The following is an 18,485-nucleotide window of genomic DNA, read 5'->3' as shown; positions in this document are numbered from 1 at the left end:
ATTTAAAACAATTTACAAATTTCCAAGAAACTGGGTTTCAGCTAAATTGTATGTTTTATGTTTTAATCTAGACCAGTGGTTCTCAACCTTCTGGCCCGTTAAATACAGTTCCTCATGTTGTGACCCAACCATAAAATTATTTTCGTTGCTACTTCATAACTGTAATGTTGTTACTGTTATGAATCGTAATGTAAATAACTGATATGCAGGATGGTCTTAGGCGACCCCTGTAGGTCGTTCGGCCGCCAAAGGGGTTGCGACCCACAGGTTGAGAACCGCTGACAGTCTAGTTCATATTGCTTTGTCTTGGGAAAAGATATTTTAATATTTTGTCTGTTCTAAGTAGTGCTGTATAATTGTTGTTAAACATTTTTAAAAGTTTGATTATATGTTTATATTTTTTAAGTAAGTTGTTTTGAGGGGAAAAAAATCTAAACTTCCCTGTAATAATTTATATGGCCTTACTTACATTTGTCTTGGTTTAGGGCTAGGCTAGATGTATATCTGGCCCTTTGTTCCCTTAAGAATCCCATTATATTTGTTTTATGGAAAATGCCATTAATATTATGCTATCAAAATATACTATTTCTTTATTTTGGTAGTTTATCCTTAAATTTCTTAGGAATTAATATGTTTAATTGCTTACCTGCAATTTAGTTGAGCTGTTACTATAATGAATAGAAAAACAAGCACTTTCTTTGTTCTTTCAGCTTCTTGGGTTATTATAAGAAAAAAGCATTGAGAAGAGTAGTTATCTTGAGTGAGACAGAACTTTTCTGTTTAATGTATCTTGAAAGGAAAGAAAAACAAACCCTTTCTTCTAGGTTAAATTAGAGATAAGGGGAAGGGAAAGAGATTGAAAGATGCTCTCTTGTAAATAGTCTGTTTAAATCAGTGCCCGTTTGTGACTGGTCAGGACACACAGACTAGATCCACTAGAAGATCTACAAGTGTAGGTGTTGAAGCTATCATTTGCCCTTTCTTTGACATATTCCAGGTAACCTCAATTTTTAGAGAGGAGAAAGCAGATGTTAACAATATCTCTTCCTTGTTCTTGTAGTAGCTTCATAACACAGTATAATTTTCATATTTCTTCTTTTCTCTGCTTCAGCTTTTCAACAAGACAACTAGCTATGATTCTCTTTGAGATTTTTGTTTTGTTATCCTATAATAGGACGTTCCACATTTTAAATTATACATTTCTTATGTTTAAATTTTCATTTAAGTTTTTTGCTTAAAATTAGCCTTGGTGACTTTATATAAATAATAAAGATGCTGCTAAGACAGTTTATTTTCTCACACTATGTCTTCTCTATGAGGACCCTGAGAGTGGGATGGGGATCTCTCTAGTGTTATTATCAGAAACAGTTGTCTCCTCTGGAGCAGTTGATTTGCTTTCATCTCAGGCTGGAGTTTTCACTTGTCTCAGTTATCTCAATTCATTATTCTAAAGAATTTTTATATTTTTGTTATTGCCTTGTTTTATGTATCATTGTACTATTCCTGATTTTCTAAAATTCAGCTTTATTGAGGTATATACTTGACAAATAAAATGATAACATATTTAAAGTGTACATCATTATGACCCAACACACACATGTCCTTTTCATGAATTTTAAAAACAGAAACTATATCTGCAGTGACTCCGAAGAAATTACTCCTCTTCCCTTTCTTCTCTATCCTTGGCCATGGCAGAGAAAAATCATGTCCATTCTTCTTACACTATGAGAGTTTTGACCAGGGCAATAGTTTAAGGGAAAACAAATAGGTTATGAAGTTGACTATGAATGTATCCCCAGTTAAATTTTTAAAGTATTATTCTTCATTGAACTAATTATGGTAGGTCCCCTACCATATAAAAAGATAGTATCCTTAGGTTTGTATGTTGAGCTTCTGAAATTCAGAATCAACTTATGTATAGAAACAATATTATAAGTAGGAGTTATGAAATCAGGCTAATTCAGAGCAACTTGGCCCATAATATAAACTGTAATCAAACAGAATTATAGTTAAATTGGTGGAAACATGTATTTCTTTTACATGAAGTATTTGTGAAAAACCCAGTAAGAGACTTGTACAACTTTTGAATGGACATTTCAGATATTTTAAAGAGTTTTTGTGATTGATGATACTATATTTATCAAGTCTAATTTAATTTTTGAAAATATTAAATAAAACAAACTTCTTTTAAATATACTTCTTCAGATTTCTTGACAGCCGTATTTGTGCATATTAGAAAAATAGTCATTGAAATGGGATCAAAAATTGGATCCTCTTGCCCTGGCTGATGTGTCTAAGTGGTTAGAGTGTCAGTCCACACACTGAAGGGTACGATTTTGATTCAGGTCAAGGGCACATACCTGAGCACAGGTTCAGTCCCAGGTCTCAGTTGGGGCACATGTGGGAGGCAACCAATTGATGTGTTTCTTTCACCTTGATATCTCTCTCCCTCCCTCTGTCTCTCTCTCTCTCTCCCTTCCTTCCTTCCTTTCTTCCTCCCTCCCTCCCTCCCTTCTACTCTCTCTAAAAAGCAGTAGAAAAAATATCCTCAGGTGAGGATTTGGGGAAAAAAAAATTTGGATCCTCTTTTCTTGATAAAGTTACTAGCATTGTTGTAAATATAGATAAAAACAATAATTTACTTTTTACTTTTACCAAGCATCAAGGTGTAATATATTACTACAAAATTATAAAATGTATGTTTAATAGCATAACTGACCATGGTCATTGTAAAATTTTAGATTCTCTAAATTATAGTATAAACTAAAATTACTCATATATTGCATATTTTATACTACTAGAGGCCCGATGCACAAAATTCATGCAAGGGGCTTGGCCCTCGCGGCTGCGGTGGCTTGCCTTGGCCCTCACAGCCCCAGCTTTGTCCAGAGGGTTGTCCAGAAGGTCGTTTAGCTGTCCGGTCTAATTAGCATATTATGTTTTAATTATTATAGATAGGCAGTTTTCATCCTATGAATAGCATTTATAGATGATGCAAGCTGACCCACAGCAGTCATTTAATTTGTTCCATCTTGAAATACTGTACCTTATATTAATGTTTTAGTCTGTTTTTCATGACAAGAATATAATATTTTAGCCACATTAGGCGTTTAATACCTTTTCAGCTAGTTTGTAGGGGCTTCTTGGTATCTTGCAAAAATCTACATCTACATATATATTGTATAAGAACATGTATTATTCTTTACAGGGGTAAAAGAGGTAGAAAGGGAAAAAGTTTTGCAGTGAGAAATGATTATAAAATCATTAAGATCATATCTGTGCACTTCTTTTCATCCTTTCTTTCCTGTTTCCCTTGGTGATAACAGTAGGAGTAAAGCAGCCAGGAAATGTGGGAGAAAGTTTAGCAAGCCATTCGAAGAAAAAGTATGTGCATGTGGCAGGAAGTGCAGAGGAAGCTAGATCCCTACATATTTTTGATTACTTACATTTCAGAAAATACTCCATCAAATTTGAAGACTTGTGTCTTTATTATTAACTTATCTATCCTGTAAACAACAAGAGCTTTGATTGGCCTGGAGAGTACTTTTTCTCAATGGTGCAGTCCTGCCCAGGGTTGGTGACTGGCAGCCACAGGCTTGGGGCTTGTCCTTACAGGACTCTGAAAGGAGTTAATATAATAGATTGTTGTTTGGATGTTTATAAGTTTGGTATTTTAATTTATGAAATTCGGAGTACTCAAATATAAAACAAATGGAAATGCTAGTGACTAAAAATACAAGATTAAATCAGGAAATGTTCTAAATTTCAGTCTGAAATGTTCATATCCTGATTGTAAGCTTCTAACTTTATTCTAAATGTGTCATGCTTTTAATGTTAATAACTAAAACCAGTAGAAGACAAAAAAACCTGCATGTGTATAATTTATGACAATATTTTATAAAGCCTGCTCCATCAGATGTACATGTTATTTGAGCTACACATGTTTTAAATCAGCCAATTTTTTTAGAGCTAAACTACCAAGTGTGTATTTTCTGATTTCCAAGGGGTAATAAGAAGCATGGTTTCAAGCGTATTATAACATTAAGGTTAATTTAACAGTCAATTTTGTTTGCATTTAAACTCTTTAATTGATGTTTGACTAGGGGCTAGTGATCCTAGAAGAATGTCAACTTCCAAAAGACAGTTTGAAAAAGCAAATACAATTTGCAGACCAAGCAACTGCATTAAATATTACAGGGAATCCTCAGATTCCCCAAGAGAGTCAAGATCCTTTACCAGAACAAGATTTTGAAATGTCACCAAGTAGCCCTACACTGCTTCTTCGCAACATAGAAAAACAGGTAAGTAATGAGAAGAGTACAGCGTGAGTGACGTAAAAATAAATGTGTCTTCTTGGGATATGGGTTATTAAAGTTGGCAATCTGACATTTAGTAAAATGAAAATACTTAGTATATGACTAGCCTTTATTATAATATTGATGTAATTACAGTTATTTAAATATAATATAAGGCAGGGGTGGGCAACCTTTTTGTGAGTGCGTGCCAAAACCAGCAAAATCTCTGACTCAAAATTCTTCTGCGTGCCAACCCTAATTTTTTGAGAACATGTTACGCCTACTTGATATCTCTTAAGGTGTATGTCTGTGAAGAACCTTGAAGAAATAATAAAATTCATTCGAGCAACAAAAACACAGTATATGATGATGAAAAATACATTTATTTTTTAATGTATACATGTACACTGATAGTCCGACAGAAAACTTTATGACTCCATTTGATATTATCAGTGGGACTTTTGCTGCTGCATCACTGATGACAGAGATTTTACATCAGGTTTATATTTCGTGACCTTCAAAGATATGCACGAGCTACTACTTTCATCCATCAGGCTACTCCTATTACGAGATTTGACAAAATTCATCATTGAGAACAAAGATTCACAAGCGTATGTGGATGAAACCAAAACACTGGTCGGATCTAGGAAGGCAGGGAGAGTTAAGGCAGAGGCATAGAAATTGCTCTTCCCCTCTCTCGTCAATCCATGTCTATGGTCTTTAAGATAACTTGTTATGTAAAATTATTTCTTTATCTAAGATGCACCTACACTGAATTTATCTAAAAAATAAAAAAGTTGATATTAAGAAAAAAATTGTAAATGGGAGATTATAAGAGAGGGTTTCGCGTGCCAGCAAAAGTTACTGCGTGCCATGTTTGGCACGCGTGCCAGGGATTACCCACCCCTGATATAAGGTATAAAATAAATATAAGGTACAATATAAGGTATTGATTAGTACATAGCCTTATGATGATCACTCATTTACACTCGGAAAATCTTTCTTTAAACAAAATTGCTTATCATTGGACTTTTTTCACAGGGACAGAACACTGGTACCACCTAATAGATCTGAATGGTTATTTGAATAATATATTGGTAGAGATTTTTAGTGAAAGGTAAAATTGGAATATGGATTCTTTAATAAAAATGATTGTAAATAGAAAGTCGAGAAGTTCCTAATAAATTTTTACTATCCCAAATATGGACTCAGGCATATGAGATTTTATTGGCTGAAGTGGGATGGTTGTTAGAGTAAAAACTAGGGGTTGGTTGTAATGTTGTTCTCTGGGCCAACTAACGGACATACCTGACCAATGACTTCCAATAGCTTACAGTATTTTAGATTATATTTTTGGAAGTGGATAAAGAGAAGAGTGTATCAGTGTTTCAGACTGGAAAATAGATACTCTATACATTTATTTTCATGAATAAATTTGTAAATTCTTGATCACTGGATAAAGAATCTCTGTATTGGTGATTTTGAAAATGAGCTTTAATCTAAAAAGAATAATAATTTTTAAAATAAAGGCATTAGGTATGTATTATTTATTAAGAAATTAAATGGTGAAAACATTTGTTTTTTTAATAAAAGATTTTTGAATTAAAATTTTAGATTTAGTTTTATCATATTCTTTAGTCTCATTATTTTTAACAGCACATTATTAGTTTCATACAAATGAAGTTTCAAAATAATGTCACATATCCCTTTATTTTATAATAGCATATCTTATAATTAATAAAATGATGAAATAGGTCAATGTATTTTTTAAAATGTAGTCACATGATGTTAAGTCAGAAAACCAGGTCTTAGGAAATTGATGTGGCATGATTAATTAAAAAGGTGTGTGTGTACACGTGTGTGTGTGTGTGTGTGTGTGTGTGTGTGTATATATATATATATACATATATATATATATATATATACACAAATGCTCATGTATGCTCAAAAATTTAATGTAGATGTACGGAGATAGATAGATAGATAGATAGATAGATAGATAGATAGATAGATATTAGCAATGGTTTTCTCTGTGAAATATGATTACAGGTGATTTTCTTTTCCTAGTAAATCTACCTGTACTTTCTTTTTTTCTATAATGAACACATTACGTATGTAATGAAAATAGTTGCCATTCTTTTATAGAAATGTACTATTCCCAGTGATGTGGTCTAAGTTTATTCTAATTGTTTTAGATTATTGTTTTGAGAATGATTTAATATTTATTACACATTATAAATATATTACATATATTTAAGTTTCGGATGAGGAGCAATAAAAATTTTGATACCCCCAACATGATATTTTTTAATTAGAAAAAATATTAAGAAGCAGTTGTGGCATGAAATTAAAACCTGAATTTGAATCACAGCTTCATTTCTTACCAACTTTATAATCCTTGGTCAAGCAGCTTAAACTATTTTACTACATATAACATCAATTACAGATGAGGAATTTGTTTCAATTTCCTCATCTGTAATTGATGTTATATGTAGTAAAATCATATTATCTACTTTATAGGTTAGTTGTAACGATTAGAAATATTCTTGTGCCTAGTATAGTGTCTGGCACATACTACACATTTAATAAATCATAGCTATGATTGTTATTAACACTCCGGTGTGGGGTGAATTTCCCGCCAAAATATAAGATGGCGCGGGCAATTATTTAGGTTTCCCGCGCAAAATCAGGGATTTTTATGATACCTATTACCCCAATGGGTATGAAACGGTTCGCATACGCAGGTAGGTATCTTTGTGAACGGCAAACAAACAAATATTTGGTAATACGCAGTTACAGTCGGCCCGAGTTTACACATTTCCCGCACTCCGCCGCAAATCTATATGAACCGAGTTAAGACGGCTCCCGCGGAGTACGCGCAATTCACGCGAGCCGACTTAACTCGTTTCCCCCACTCCAAGTGTTAATTTGGCTAGCTCAAACTATTATATAGATTCTGTTACCTGAATTCAAATGTTTTAGAAGACAGGATAAGTAGATAATGAAACTGTAACGAAAAAAGGACATGAAAAAGGAGTAGTACTTTAAAATGTAAATTTACTTATATGAAATACAGTATCAGTAGTGGTCTAATCATCTTTGTAGTTTAGAATACATATAATAGGGATGGGCAAAAGTAGGTTTACAGTCGATTCTATAGAAAATAATACAATAATCTATATAATAAAAGCCTAAGCGACCATTATGGCAGAACAACCAGAATGACCGGTCGCTATGATGCACTGACCACAAGGGGGCAGACACTCAACGCAGTAGCTGCTCCCTGGTGGTCATTGTGCTCCCAAAGGGGAAGTGCTGCTCAGCCAGGCTCATGGCTAGCGAGTGCAGTGGTGGTGGCAGGAGCCTCTCCCACCTCCACAGCAGCGCTAAGGGGCAGTGAGCAAAGCGGTAAGGAGCAAGGGGTCCCAGACTATGAGAGGGAGCAGGCCGGGTTGAAGCCCCCACCCCCAGTACACAAATTTTGTGCACCAGGCCTCTAGTTATAAATAATAATACAAGAATAAACTGTTTTGTATACTCACAACTGTAAATCTACTTTTGCCTGTCCCTATATTTACTAAAAACGTATACTCGTTTCATGAGAAGTTAAACATTTAATAGACACGGAAGACCTGAGATTTAATTCACTTCTTGCTTAGTAGTTGACTGTTTTCTTGCAGAGTGCACAGTTGACTGAGATCATCAACAGTTTGATAGCCCCTCTCAACATGTCCCCAACTTCATCACCCCTCCCCTCCAAGTCCTGTAGCCATAAATGTCTGGCTAATGGCATTTCCAGGAGGTAAGTAACAACGAGATCGTTTTGCTTCTAAGTTTGGCTTTGCTTGTTTAATTTTTAAGTATTTCAGCTGCTTTTTTTCCTTACTTAAGCACTATGAGAGTTCAATGAATAAACCATGGGTACGTTTTTGGACAACATCAAACTTATATAGGTAGGGTAACTACAAGCCTGAGAATAATGGAGACAGCTTTTCAGGAAGTTTTATGATATTTGTAAAAAAAGAAAAACAGTTTTACTGTTTGCTACAGATTACTGTTTTATTTAATACATTTTCAGTCATTTTGTGTATGATCCTATAATCATTAAATAAGCAATTTATTATGTTATATCTAATATATATATATATATTTTGAATCCTAATCCTTTTTTGGGAACAGCATTTGTTCTCTTTTATTTTGCTTGCTTTTCTCTGAGTTTTTCCTTTCAGAGATGCAATTAGAATTAAAGATGTTAATAGAATATAATTTTGTGGCTGCATCTAATTTTTCTCCAATAAAATTGTAATGTACTATAGAGGACTAAGTGTGTATGTAATTATGTGATTTATTATTAAAAATTTTAAATATAGCTTGAAAGCAAAATGTATACGATTGTGAAAATTATGCTAAGTAATCATCGCATTCTTAATGAGATAGTTGGATATAAACCAAGTCTTAAAATAAAAATGCTGTTATTTGATTTTTAGTTTGAACTTGTTATTTTGAAAGTTTAATTTTTAATACTTTTACAGTTTTATTTATGCTGGGTCATTTAGCCATTGTTTTGTTAAAGAAACAGTTCTTTTTTACTAGTTTTGCTTTATTATTATTATTTTACTTTATATTTATTCCTTGTATCACTGATGATTCACTTTGTAAGTTAAGATTCTCACATGTTATAGGTAGGACAATTCTGATATATTTATTTATGAGAACATATCTTAATTAAGAAATTATAATTAAGAGTTGAGCCATTAACACCATCAAATTGATGTATGTGCATTGTGATTTTAGGCTACCCATTTTAGGTAATATTTTGTTTACCTAACTAGGTATTACATGCATACTTAGGTATGTGTGTGAGTGTGTGTATGTATTTTCATTTTAGTGTACTTGCCTGAATATTTGGTCATTCATTCACAGAGTATTTATTGTATAACTGTTTGGTGTATGCCATATAGTCAAAGTCCTAGGGATACAAAGATGAAGAAGACGAAGTCACCACTTTTAAAGAACTTGTAGTGAACTGTGTAATTTTTTAAAATATCATATAATGATAATGGAATTACATGCAGTTGTCTTCCTATTGATTTTTAATAGCTGTCATAGTTGAAAAAGATACCTAGTAAAGGTACATACATCCAGAGGAAAGAAATGTAACATTGGCTGTGTTTACTAAATCTTACTTTTTCAATCCTGTCTAATAGTTCAAAGGTTCTTGTTGAAACCAGGCAGTAATTGCCATTTTTCCTGCTGTCAAATAGTTGTTCCTGTAAAGTATTTGGAAGGTTTATTTTTGAAAGTTTGTAACAGGTTCAAACTTACTAAAATTCTTTGTTTGATAGATTTAAAAGTAGATAAAAATTTGTTTTCTACCTCTTTGAAGTATGCTAATATGTATTTTAATTAATCTTCTTAATTTTACTAACTTATTAATTTATTTTTGGCAACAATCAACACTTTTTTCAAAATACTTTGTATATAACAAATTTCTTTCAAAAAGCATTTGTTTTCACATTTTTAGTCAAAATGTTGTATTTCCCTTCAAAGAAAGATTGTTTTATTCTCTAACATTTGCTAGAAAATATAATATAGCTACTTTTTATCAAAGAGAAAGTGAGCAAATTTTAAATGCTTTGCTGCCAGATAACCAGCAAACTGCTGTGTGAAGCAAAAGATTTGGGAAATACTCCTGGTCTCATTAAAGTTTCTGTAAAAATTCTACATGACAATATCTGCCATAAAATATATTCCATAAAACCAACATAGAAACTGGAATATATTGCAGATAAGAGAGTAATGACTCTAAATGAAAAGTGGTAAATTTTGAGACTATGTGGTAGTTGTGTTAGATGCCAAAGAAATGTCCTGAAATGTATCATAGTTCACTCCGTTATAAATTGGATGTACAAGGTCAAGTCATGTATTTTTCTTTAAAGGTGGAAGAAATGTAACTTTATTAAAATAAAGGGAAGGGAAAGAGCTAGAGATGGGGAATGTAGAACTACATATCACCAACTTATGATGGAGGGACCTTATGACGGAAGGAAATACATGTTCTTATGAGTGGCGTGAGAGAGATTAAGATGGGTGTAGATGCAGTTGTCTATAAAGTGATTGTAGCCAAATTAAGAGTGGGAAATAGAGTTGGAGGAGTTAGGTAAAGATATGGATAGACATTAACAAATAAGACATTGCTCCTTCTTTTTGTCCTCCCCCTCTTATTGTAGCATGAGCAGCGCATCCCTGGAAAAGGATATTATGTGGTTTTTTTTGTTTGTTTGTTTTTTGTTTTTGTTTTTTTTAAAATATATTTTATTGATTTTTACAGAGAGGAAGGGAGAGGGATAGAGAGTTAGAAACATCAATGAGAGAGAAACATCAACCAGCTGCCTCTTGCACACCCCCTACTGGAGATATGCCCGCAATCAAGGTACATGCCCTTGACCGGAATCGAACCTGGGACCCTTCAGTCCCCAGGCCGACGCTCTATCCACTGAGCCAAACCGGTCAGGGCCATATTATGTGGTTTTTAGGTGTGTTTTTTTTTTTTAAACCCCTTAACAATATTTTAAGAAGTACTTAATTGATATTGGTAAAACTAGTTAAGAATTTAAAATTGTATCCTCTAATTCAACTTTTTATAAAATAAATGCTTAGTAGTGATATTCTACGAATTTAACGGATTATTTTACATTACCCTCATTTGAGGATATTACAGTAGTTTTGAAAATTAATGAAAGGTTATAGTCATATAGTAACTTATGAAAACTTTATTTAAAGGTATCTGTATTGAAGCAATGTATAATTTATGTATTTATGAGCCTTTTGACCCTGTGACTAATGTCAAATTGAGGCATAGTTTTATTTCTTATATCTTGCTATTTTTCCAATATGTTGTTATTGTTTTCTTTGCATATAATTATATATGAAGTCAACATCTCTCATATTCAAAGATTTTCAAGAGTAAAGGCTCAGTATGTTTAATGTTATTCAGACTTGACACAAAGTGCTTTCTGAAGATGTCCCTATTAAGCATATAAATACTATTCATTTTATGTATATAAGTAAATGTGAAGGTAAGAAAATTCATCATTTGAATAAGAATTTTAAAACTTCTGGTAAAATGTATATAATATAACATTTACCATTGTAACCACTTTTAAATTTAGTGGCAGTAAGTACATTCATATTGTTGCACAGCAATCACCATCATTCATCTCCAGAAACTTTTTCATCTTCCTAAACTGAAACACCCATTAAACAATAACTTCCCATTCTTCCTTCTTTCCAGTCCTTGGCAACCACCATTCTACTTTGTGTCTCTATGAATTTGACTACTCTAGGTACTTCATGTAAGTGAAATCTTACAGTATTTGTCCTTTTGTGACTGGCTTATTTCACTTAGTATAATGTTGTCAAGGTTAATGCATATTGTAGCATGTGTCAACATTCCCTTCCTTTTTTAAGGTTGAATAATAGGCTATTTTATGTTTAGACCATGTTTCATTTTTTCATTGATCCTTGCATGAACATTCAGGTCGCTTCTACCTTTTGGCTATTGCTGATAATGCTGCTATGAATATGAACATGGGTATACAAACACTTGTATGAGTCCCTGCTTTTAATGTTTTGGATATATACCCAAAAGTAGAATTGCTGGATTGTATAATAGTATTTTATTGTTTATTTTGAAAATGAGAAATAAGTGAATGTTTTTAATGATATTTCTAAGCCACAAACTAAGAAAAAAACAAGCACCCAGAAAACTAAGTAAAGCACAGCAATCAAATTTTGTCTGAGGCCAAATTCTGACAAAATTTAGTTGAGGTTTTGTTAGCTCTGTGTGGAGAGAGAGAGAGAGAGAGAGAGAGAGAGAAATCAAAGCTAAATCCAGAAAAATCAAATGAAGTTTTAATAGTTTGTAGGGTGAGAGGAAGAGAAAGCCATGGCCTTGTATATGGTAGGAAGAGGAGCTAGGACAACCCTCCTCCAGGGGCTACATCCTTACAGTAAATGTAATCAGAAGGTAAACTGTTTCCCTTTTCCACTGCTTGGGTACCATTTGGTAGATTTGCCTTGGTGCTGAGCAGAGCAGAAGATAAAAGAAAAAGCATATATATTTTTTGAGATGGTCTGACCATGGTAGGGACTTTCACATGGAATTTTCATCAATGAGTCATCTAAGGAATCTCTAGTTTAAAATGGTTCTGGAATGGTTAATACTCTAAGATACATGACAGAGGCAAATGCATATTCTCTCCGGAGGAAGGCACCTTCTTTCTTAGCCACAGGAAATTCTCAGGATTAATTTTTCAAGGTCAATGATTAGTATACAGTCAAACGTAATCAAGCATCTGAGGAGACAGAGCAATAAGAGTAGAATAAAGAGTAAACAACAGCAAAAAGAGTTCATAAAGTTTTCAGATTTTAGAATGATCAAACTGATTATTTAAAAAACAGTGCTTGTACTGATTTTAGAAATAAACGATAAACTTGAAAATATCTGCAGGAAAGAAACTATAAAAGTGACATAGCACATTTGAAAAAGGTCCAAATAAAATGTCTAAAAAATATTGAAATTAAAAACTAAGTAAGTTTGTAGCAATGACACATTGAAGAGAGAATGTTTAACAAAGATAGATTAGAAGACAAATTCCAGAATGTAGGAAAAGAGACAAAACAATGGAAAGCACAGAGTTATTTACAAATTGTGGAGACCGGAGAAACCAAGATGGCAGCATAGGTAAACACCGGAGATTGCTGCCTTGCACAACCACTTCGAAAATACAACTAAAAGACGGAACGGACATCATCCAGAACCACAGGAAGGCTGGCTGAGTGGAAATTCTACAACTAGAAAGAAAGAGAAAAGCATACCGAGGCTCAGAGGAGGCGCAGTGCGGAGGTGAAATACTAAGGTGCGGAGGTGCGTGCGGAGTGGGCTGGCAGCTGAGGTTGCGGTTGTCGTTTTCAATTGGGAGGGAGTCTCAGGCTCTGAGCTCCAGTTCCAGGTGAGTCTCTAGGGACCCAGACTCATACGGGAGAAGCGGGACTGTCTGGCATTGGTCAGAACCCAAGGGCACCTTTCTCTCCTAGGGGCTTGCAGCGATTAATGGGACACTGAGAAGCAGAGTTTCTGAGGGCAAGACTGAGAGCAGCCATAATTGCTAACCCCGTCCTGTTGATCCCCTGGGACCCGCCCCACCCAAGCCCTGCAGGGAGACTTTTGCTGGATAGCCTCAGGCAAAGGCTAGATTAGCAACCTCCCTAGAGATCCAGGTGCCAGGAAGCCCAGAGGTCAGAGTGGGACCATCCAGTTTGCAGCTCTGTGGAACCATAAAAGACACACTCAGGGGGCCAACTCAGTGAGCACCAAAGCCCCATCAAAGCAAGTCTAGCCCCAGAGGGGTGTCTCCAGGACAGAAGTTCTCCCACTGCAGACACAGCTGATTCTCACAGCCAATTGGCCTGGAGGTCAATTCCTCCCAGTGATAACTACAACAATCAAGGCTTAATTACAACAAGACTGTGCATAAAGCTCACAAGGGGGTGCACCAAGAGGGTCTACCTCAGGTAATTGGGACACTTGACACAGAAAGGCACTCTATCGACACAGCGAAGCATAAAAAATGCCGAGACAAAGAAACAGGACACAAACGACAGAATTGGAGGAAAGCAAACTGTTGGATATAGAGTTCAAAACCACACTTTTAAGGTCTTTAAAGAACTGTCTAGAAGCCGCCGATAAATGTAGTGAGATCTTCAAGAAGACTGGTGAGACCGCCGATAAATGTAGTGAGATCTTCAAGAAGACTGGTGAAATCCTCGATGTTGTAATAAAGAACCAACTAGAAATTAAGCATACACTGACTGAAATAAAGAATATTGTACTGCCGAAACCGGTTTGGCTCAGTGGATAGAGCGTCGACCTGCGGACTAAAAGGTCCCAGGTTCGATTCCGGTCAAGGGCATGTACCTGGGTTGTGGGCACATCCCCAGTAGGAGATGTGCAGGAGGCAGCTGATCGATGTTTCTCTCTCATCGATGTTTCTAACTCTCTCTCTCTCTCCCTTCCTCTCTGTAAAAAATCAATAAAATATATTTAAAAAAAAAAAAAAAAAAAGAATATTGTACAGACTCCCAACAGCAGACCAGAGGATTGCAAGAATCAAGTCAAAGATTTGAAATACGAAGAAGCAAAAAACACCCAACTGGAAAAGCAAAATGAAAAAAGAATCGAAAAATACGAAGATAGTGTAAGGAGCCTCTGGGGCAGCTTCAAGCGTACCAACATCGAATTATAGGGGTGCCAGAAGAAGAGAGAGAGCAAGATATTGAAAACCTATTTGAAGAAATAATGACAGAAAACTTCCCCTACCTGGTGAAAGAAATAGACTTACAAGTCCAGGAAGTGCAGAGAACCCCAAACAGAAGGAATCCAAAGAGGACCACACCAAGACACATCATAATTAAAATTCCAAGAGCAAAAGACAAAGAGAGAATCCTAAAAGCAGCAAGAGAAAGAAAATCAGTTACTTACAAGGGAATACCCATAGGACTATCAGCTGATTTCTCAACAGAAACTTTGCAGGCCAGAAGGGAGTGGCAAGAAATATTCAAAGTGATGAATACCAAGAACCTACAACTAAGACTATTTTATCCAGCAAAGCTACCATTCAGAAGTGAAGGCCAGATAAAGAGCTTCACAGATAAGAAAAAGCTAAAGGAGTTCATCACCACCAAACCAGTATTATATGAAATACTGAAAGGTATCCTTTAAGAAGAGGAAGAAGAAGAAAAAGGTAAAGATACAAATTATGAACAACAAATACACATCTATCAACAAGTGAATCTAAAAATCAAGTGAATAAATAATCTGATGAACAGTATGAACTGGTGATTGTAATAGAATCAGGGACATAGAATGGGAATGGACTGACTATTCTCGGGGGTGGGGGGGGCGGGAAGGGATGTGGGGGGTGAGGGAAGAGATTGGACAATAATCGTGCACCTATGGATTAGGACAGTGGGTGGGGAGTGAGGGCGGTGGGTGGGGTGGGAACTGGGTGGAGGGGAGTTATGGTGGGAAAAAAGAATAACTAATGTAATCTGAACAATAAAGATTTAATTAAAAAAAATTGTGGAGACCACATTGAGCAGGTCTAATATGAGACTTAATTTGAGACCTGGAAGATGATATAGAGAATGAAGCAGGAGCAATATTTAAATAGGTACTGGCTGAAAAATTACCTGATTTAATGAAATACACCAAATTCAGGAAGCCAGGACAAATAAGAAATCTACCCCTAAAAATATAGAGAAAATCTGAGAGAAAGAAAAAAAAGAAGAAGAAGAAGAAAGACCCAGGGAACATCTAAAAGCAACAGTGGAGGTCTTGGAGGAGAAAGACAATGCCTTGATTAAAGCCACGATTCAACTGACAGCTGACTTCTCAAGAGTAATAATTGGAGTCAGAGTGGAATGGTATCTTCCATGTGTTGAAAGAAAATAACTGTTTACCTAGAAAATCTGTAACTAGAGAAAACATCTTTGAAGTCTGAGTGTGAAGTACAAATGTTTTCAGATAAATAAAACTGAGTTTGTCACTAGTAGATTCTAGTTATTAATTGATAACGATAAAGGATGTGCTTCAGGCCATAGAAAGTGATGATCCTCTATAGGTCATTGAGATGAAAGAACAAATAAAATGTAAATAACTGGGTGGGTATATGTAAACAAATAGTAAAATATGTCTAATGGCGTTTTTTAAAAAGTCTATAGTAACAATAGCATATTGGTCAGGAGGAAGGTAAATATAAATTGTTCTCAGGTCCTTGAATTATTCAGGAGGCTGGTAAAAGTATGAATTTAACTTTTGATGAGGTCCATATGGGGGAGGAGGCTTCTTAAGTGCTGATAATGTTTCATTTCTTGACCTGAGTAGTGTTTATGGCAGAGTAGACAAGTAGGTGTTGCTTCATATTTACAAGTTAAACATAAAATAAATGTTTTATGCACTTATCTATAGGTACCTTATATTTCACAATAAAAAGTTAAGAAAATGAGGGTACAAATCATATACTTCCAAAAGAATAACTAGAGCCCAGCCAGTGTTGCTCAGTGGTTGAGTGTCAAACCAGGAACCAAGAGGTCACGGTTCGATTCCTGGTCAGGGCACATGCCCTGATTGTGGGCCCCATCACCAGTAGAGGATGTCCAGTAGGCAGTTGATCAATGATGTTCCTCTCTTGATGTTTTTATCTCTATCCCTCTCCCTTCCTCTCTCTTTGAAAATCAATTTTTAAAAGAAGGATAACTAGAAAATACAATGGTCATCATAATTTTGAAAATACATTTAAATGACATTATTCATGCTAATCCTGTGATCATATTGTTAAAATTAGGAAGTTGCAGACTGTTTGTAGATATAGACAAAAGGTATATTTAAAAGTAAAAGGAGCCCTTGCCAGTTTGGCTCAGTGGATAGAGTGTCGGCCTTCGTACTGAGGGGTCCCAGGTTCGATTCCAGTCAAGGGCACATGCCCGGGTTACGGGATCGATTCCCAGTGTAGGGTGTGCAGGAGGCAGCCAATTGATGATTCTCTGTCATCATTGATGTTTCTATCTCTCTCTCCCTCTCCCTTCCTCCATGAAATCAATAAAAATGTTAAAAAAATAAAAGTAACAGGAAATTTAGTAATTTACTAAAGATAAATATATATTTGCTTTATGTGTTCTTAAAGTCTTGTGGTATCTAAATATTTATAGTCTCTTTGTTCCTAAGGTTTTATAAAGTCTTAACCAACATTTGACAGTCATTTAGTCTTCCTCTAACCCAGTTTCTACAGTCATATTATTTTAAAAGGTACATGTTAGATCTATTAAAATATAGTTTATTACTCAACAGATCACTAAGAGTTAAATGTATGTCTTGCAGATATGATTATCATACAGTAAACATACAGTATATGGTCTGTGAGAAGTAAATGAGATAATATATGTATCTTAGAACAATGCTTGGTACAGAAGAAACAGCTTAATAATATTAGCCATTGATATTTTTACATAATGACATAATGTATGTAATAATTGTAGATACAATCTGTTATTTCTTTCCTTGGGCAGCATACTAGTCATTGATTTAGAACTATAGTTACTTTTTTTTAAAAGTGCTTCAAAGTGGCTTGAGTTAGGATAAAGATTTGGGGTCCTATAAAGATTTATAGGCCAGCTATTACTAAAGACATTCATTATACAAGTATTGGGAGTCACATCTCTTGGGAAGATATAAAGTTGCTATCCTTTGGTCTGCTTAGTTTGTATGGGATACTGTAACTTACACTGTTAGGTTTTATTCTCATATTACCTAAAACATACCTTCTGAAAAAACCATCTTGGGGTATTTAATCTCTTACTCCTCACCGCCCCCCCCCCCCCAAGTTTTAATGTTTGTTTATTCTTATTCAATTATAGTGTTTTTTAAAATAATTTAGTAGCTTTAGGGTAACTGGTGGTTATGGGAGTACACACATTTTACATATTCTTTTTGTTTTAGACATTTTGTGACCTTGGGCAAGTCATTCATTTCTTTACATCTCACTTCTTTATCTTTAAATTTACTGGGACACAAATATTTTCTAAAATAGCTTCTAGTGCTAATATTCTTCAAGTAAATTTTTATTTTTGAGGAATTCCCTTTTTTTCAAACACATGAAAAATAAAAACATAAAAGTTTCAATACAGTCTAAAATGTATATTTTTTTATAACACCACTATTATGCTTTGCTTTGGGCATAATAATTTTATGTTAGGTTAACTCAAGAAATTTAGTAAATAGAAATTACCCAACATGTGTTAGTAACCTAGAAGGTATTATGGAAAAAGGTACCCAAGACAGTAGGAGGAATGATGATTCTACCCAGGTGCCAAAAACTTTAAAATAAACCATTTGGTAAGAATTGTTTTAATAAAATTTATTACACATTGCCTTTCTAGGATGATACTGAACTAATTCCATTTTTTGGTAACTCAGGCTCATCACTATGACCACATCCTCAGGGGCTATTAATAGTTGTATATCTGTAAAATAATTCACTTAATAGTTAACAAATACCTACTGAGCAACTTCAGTGCATCAGGCATTGGATTGGGCACAGCAGATATATATACCATTTTTGCGATGTTTGA

At 34.6% G+C, this 18,485-nt stretch overlaps 1 protein-coding gene across 3 annotated transcripts in view; it reads left to right on the top strand.

Annotated features, from left to right (window-relative positions):
• KANSL1L (KAT8 regulatory NSL complex subunit 1 like) overlaps positions 1-18,485 on the top strand; it is a 96,044-nt gene that overhangs the window by 32,107 nt on the left and 45,452 nt on the right. For 2 of the 3 annotated variants that reach the window (XM_070422040.1, XM_070422041.1), the window contains exons 4-5: positions 4,104-4,301; positions 7,976-8,097. The exons of the other annotated variant lie outside the window; for it this stretch is intronic. In XM_070422040.1, the coding sequence (XP_070278141.1) occupies positions 4,104-4,301; positions 7,976-8,097 (320 nt within the window). The remainder of the gene's footprint in view (positions 1-4,103; positions 4,302-7,975; positions 8,098-18,485) is intronic. 3 annotated transcript variants of the gene reach the window in all.

Source organism: Myotis yumanensis, unplaced genomic scaffold (genome assembly GCF_028538775.1).
Source record: "Myotis yumanensis isolate MYYU_CA2020_CCGP unplaced genomic scaffold, mMyoYum1.0.hap1 SCAF_8, whole genome shotgun sequence".
Taxonomy (NCBI): Eukaryota; Metazoa; Chordata; class Mammalia; order Chiroptera; family Vespertilionidae; genus Myotis; species Myotis yumanensis.
The sequence above is the reverse complement of the archived record's forward strand: the minus strand, read 5'-3'. Positions and strand labels throughout refer to the sequence as shown.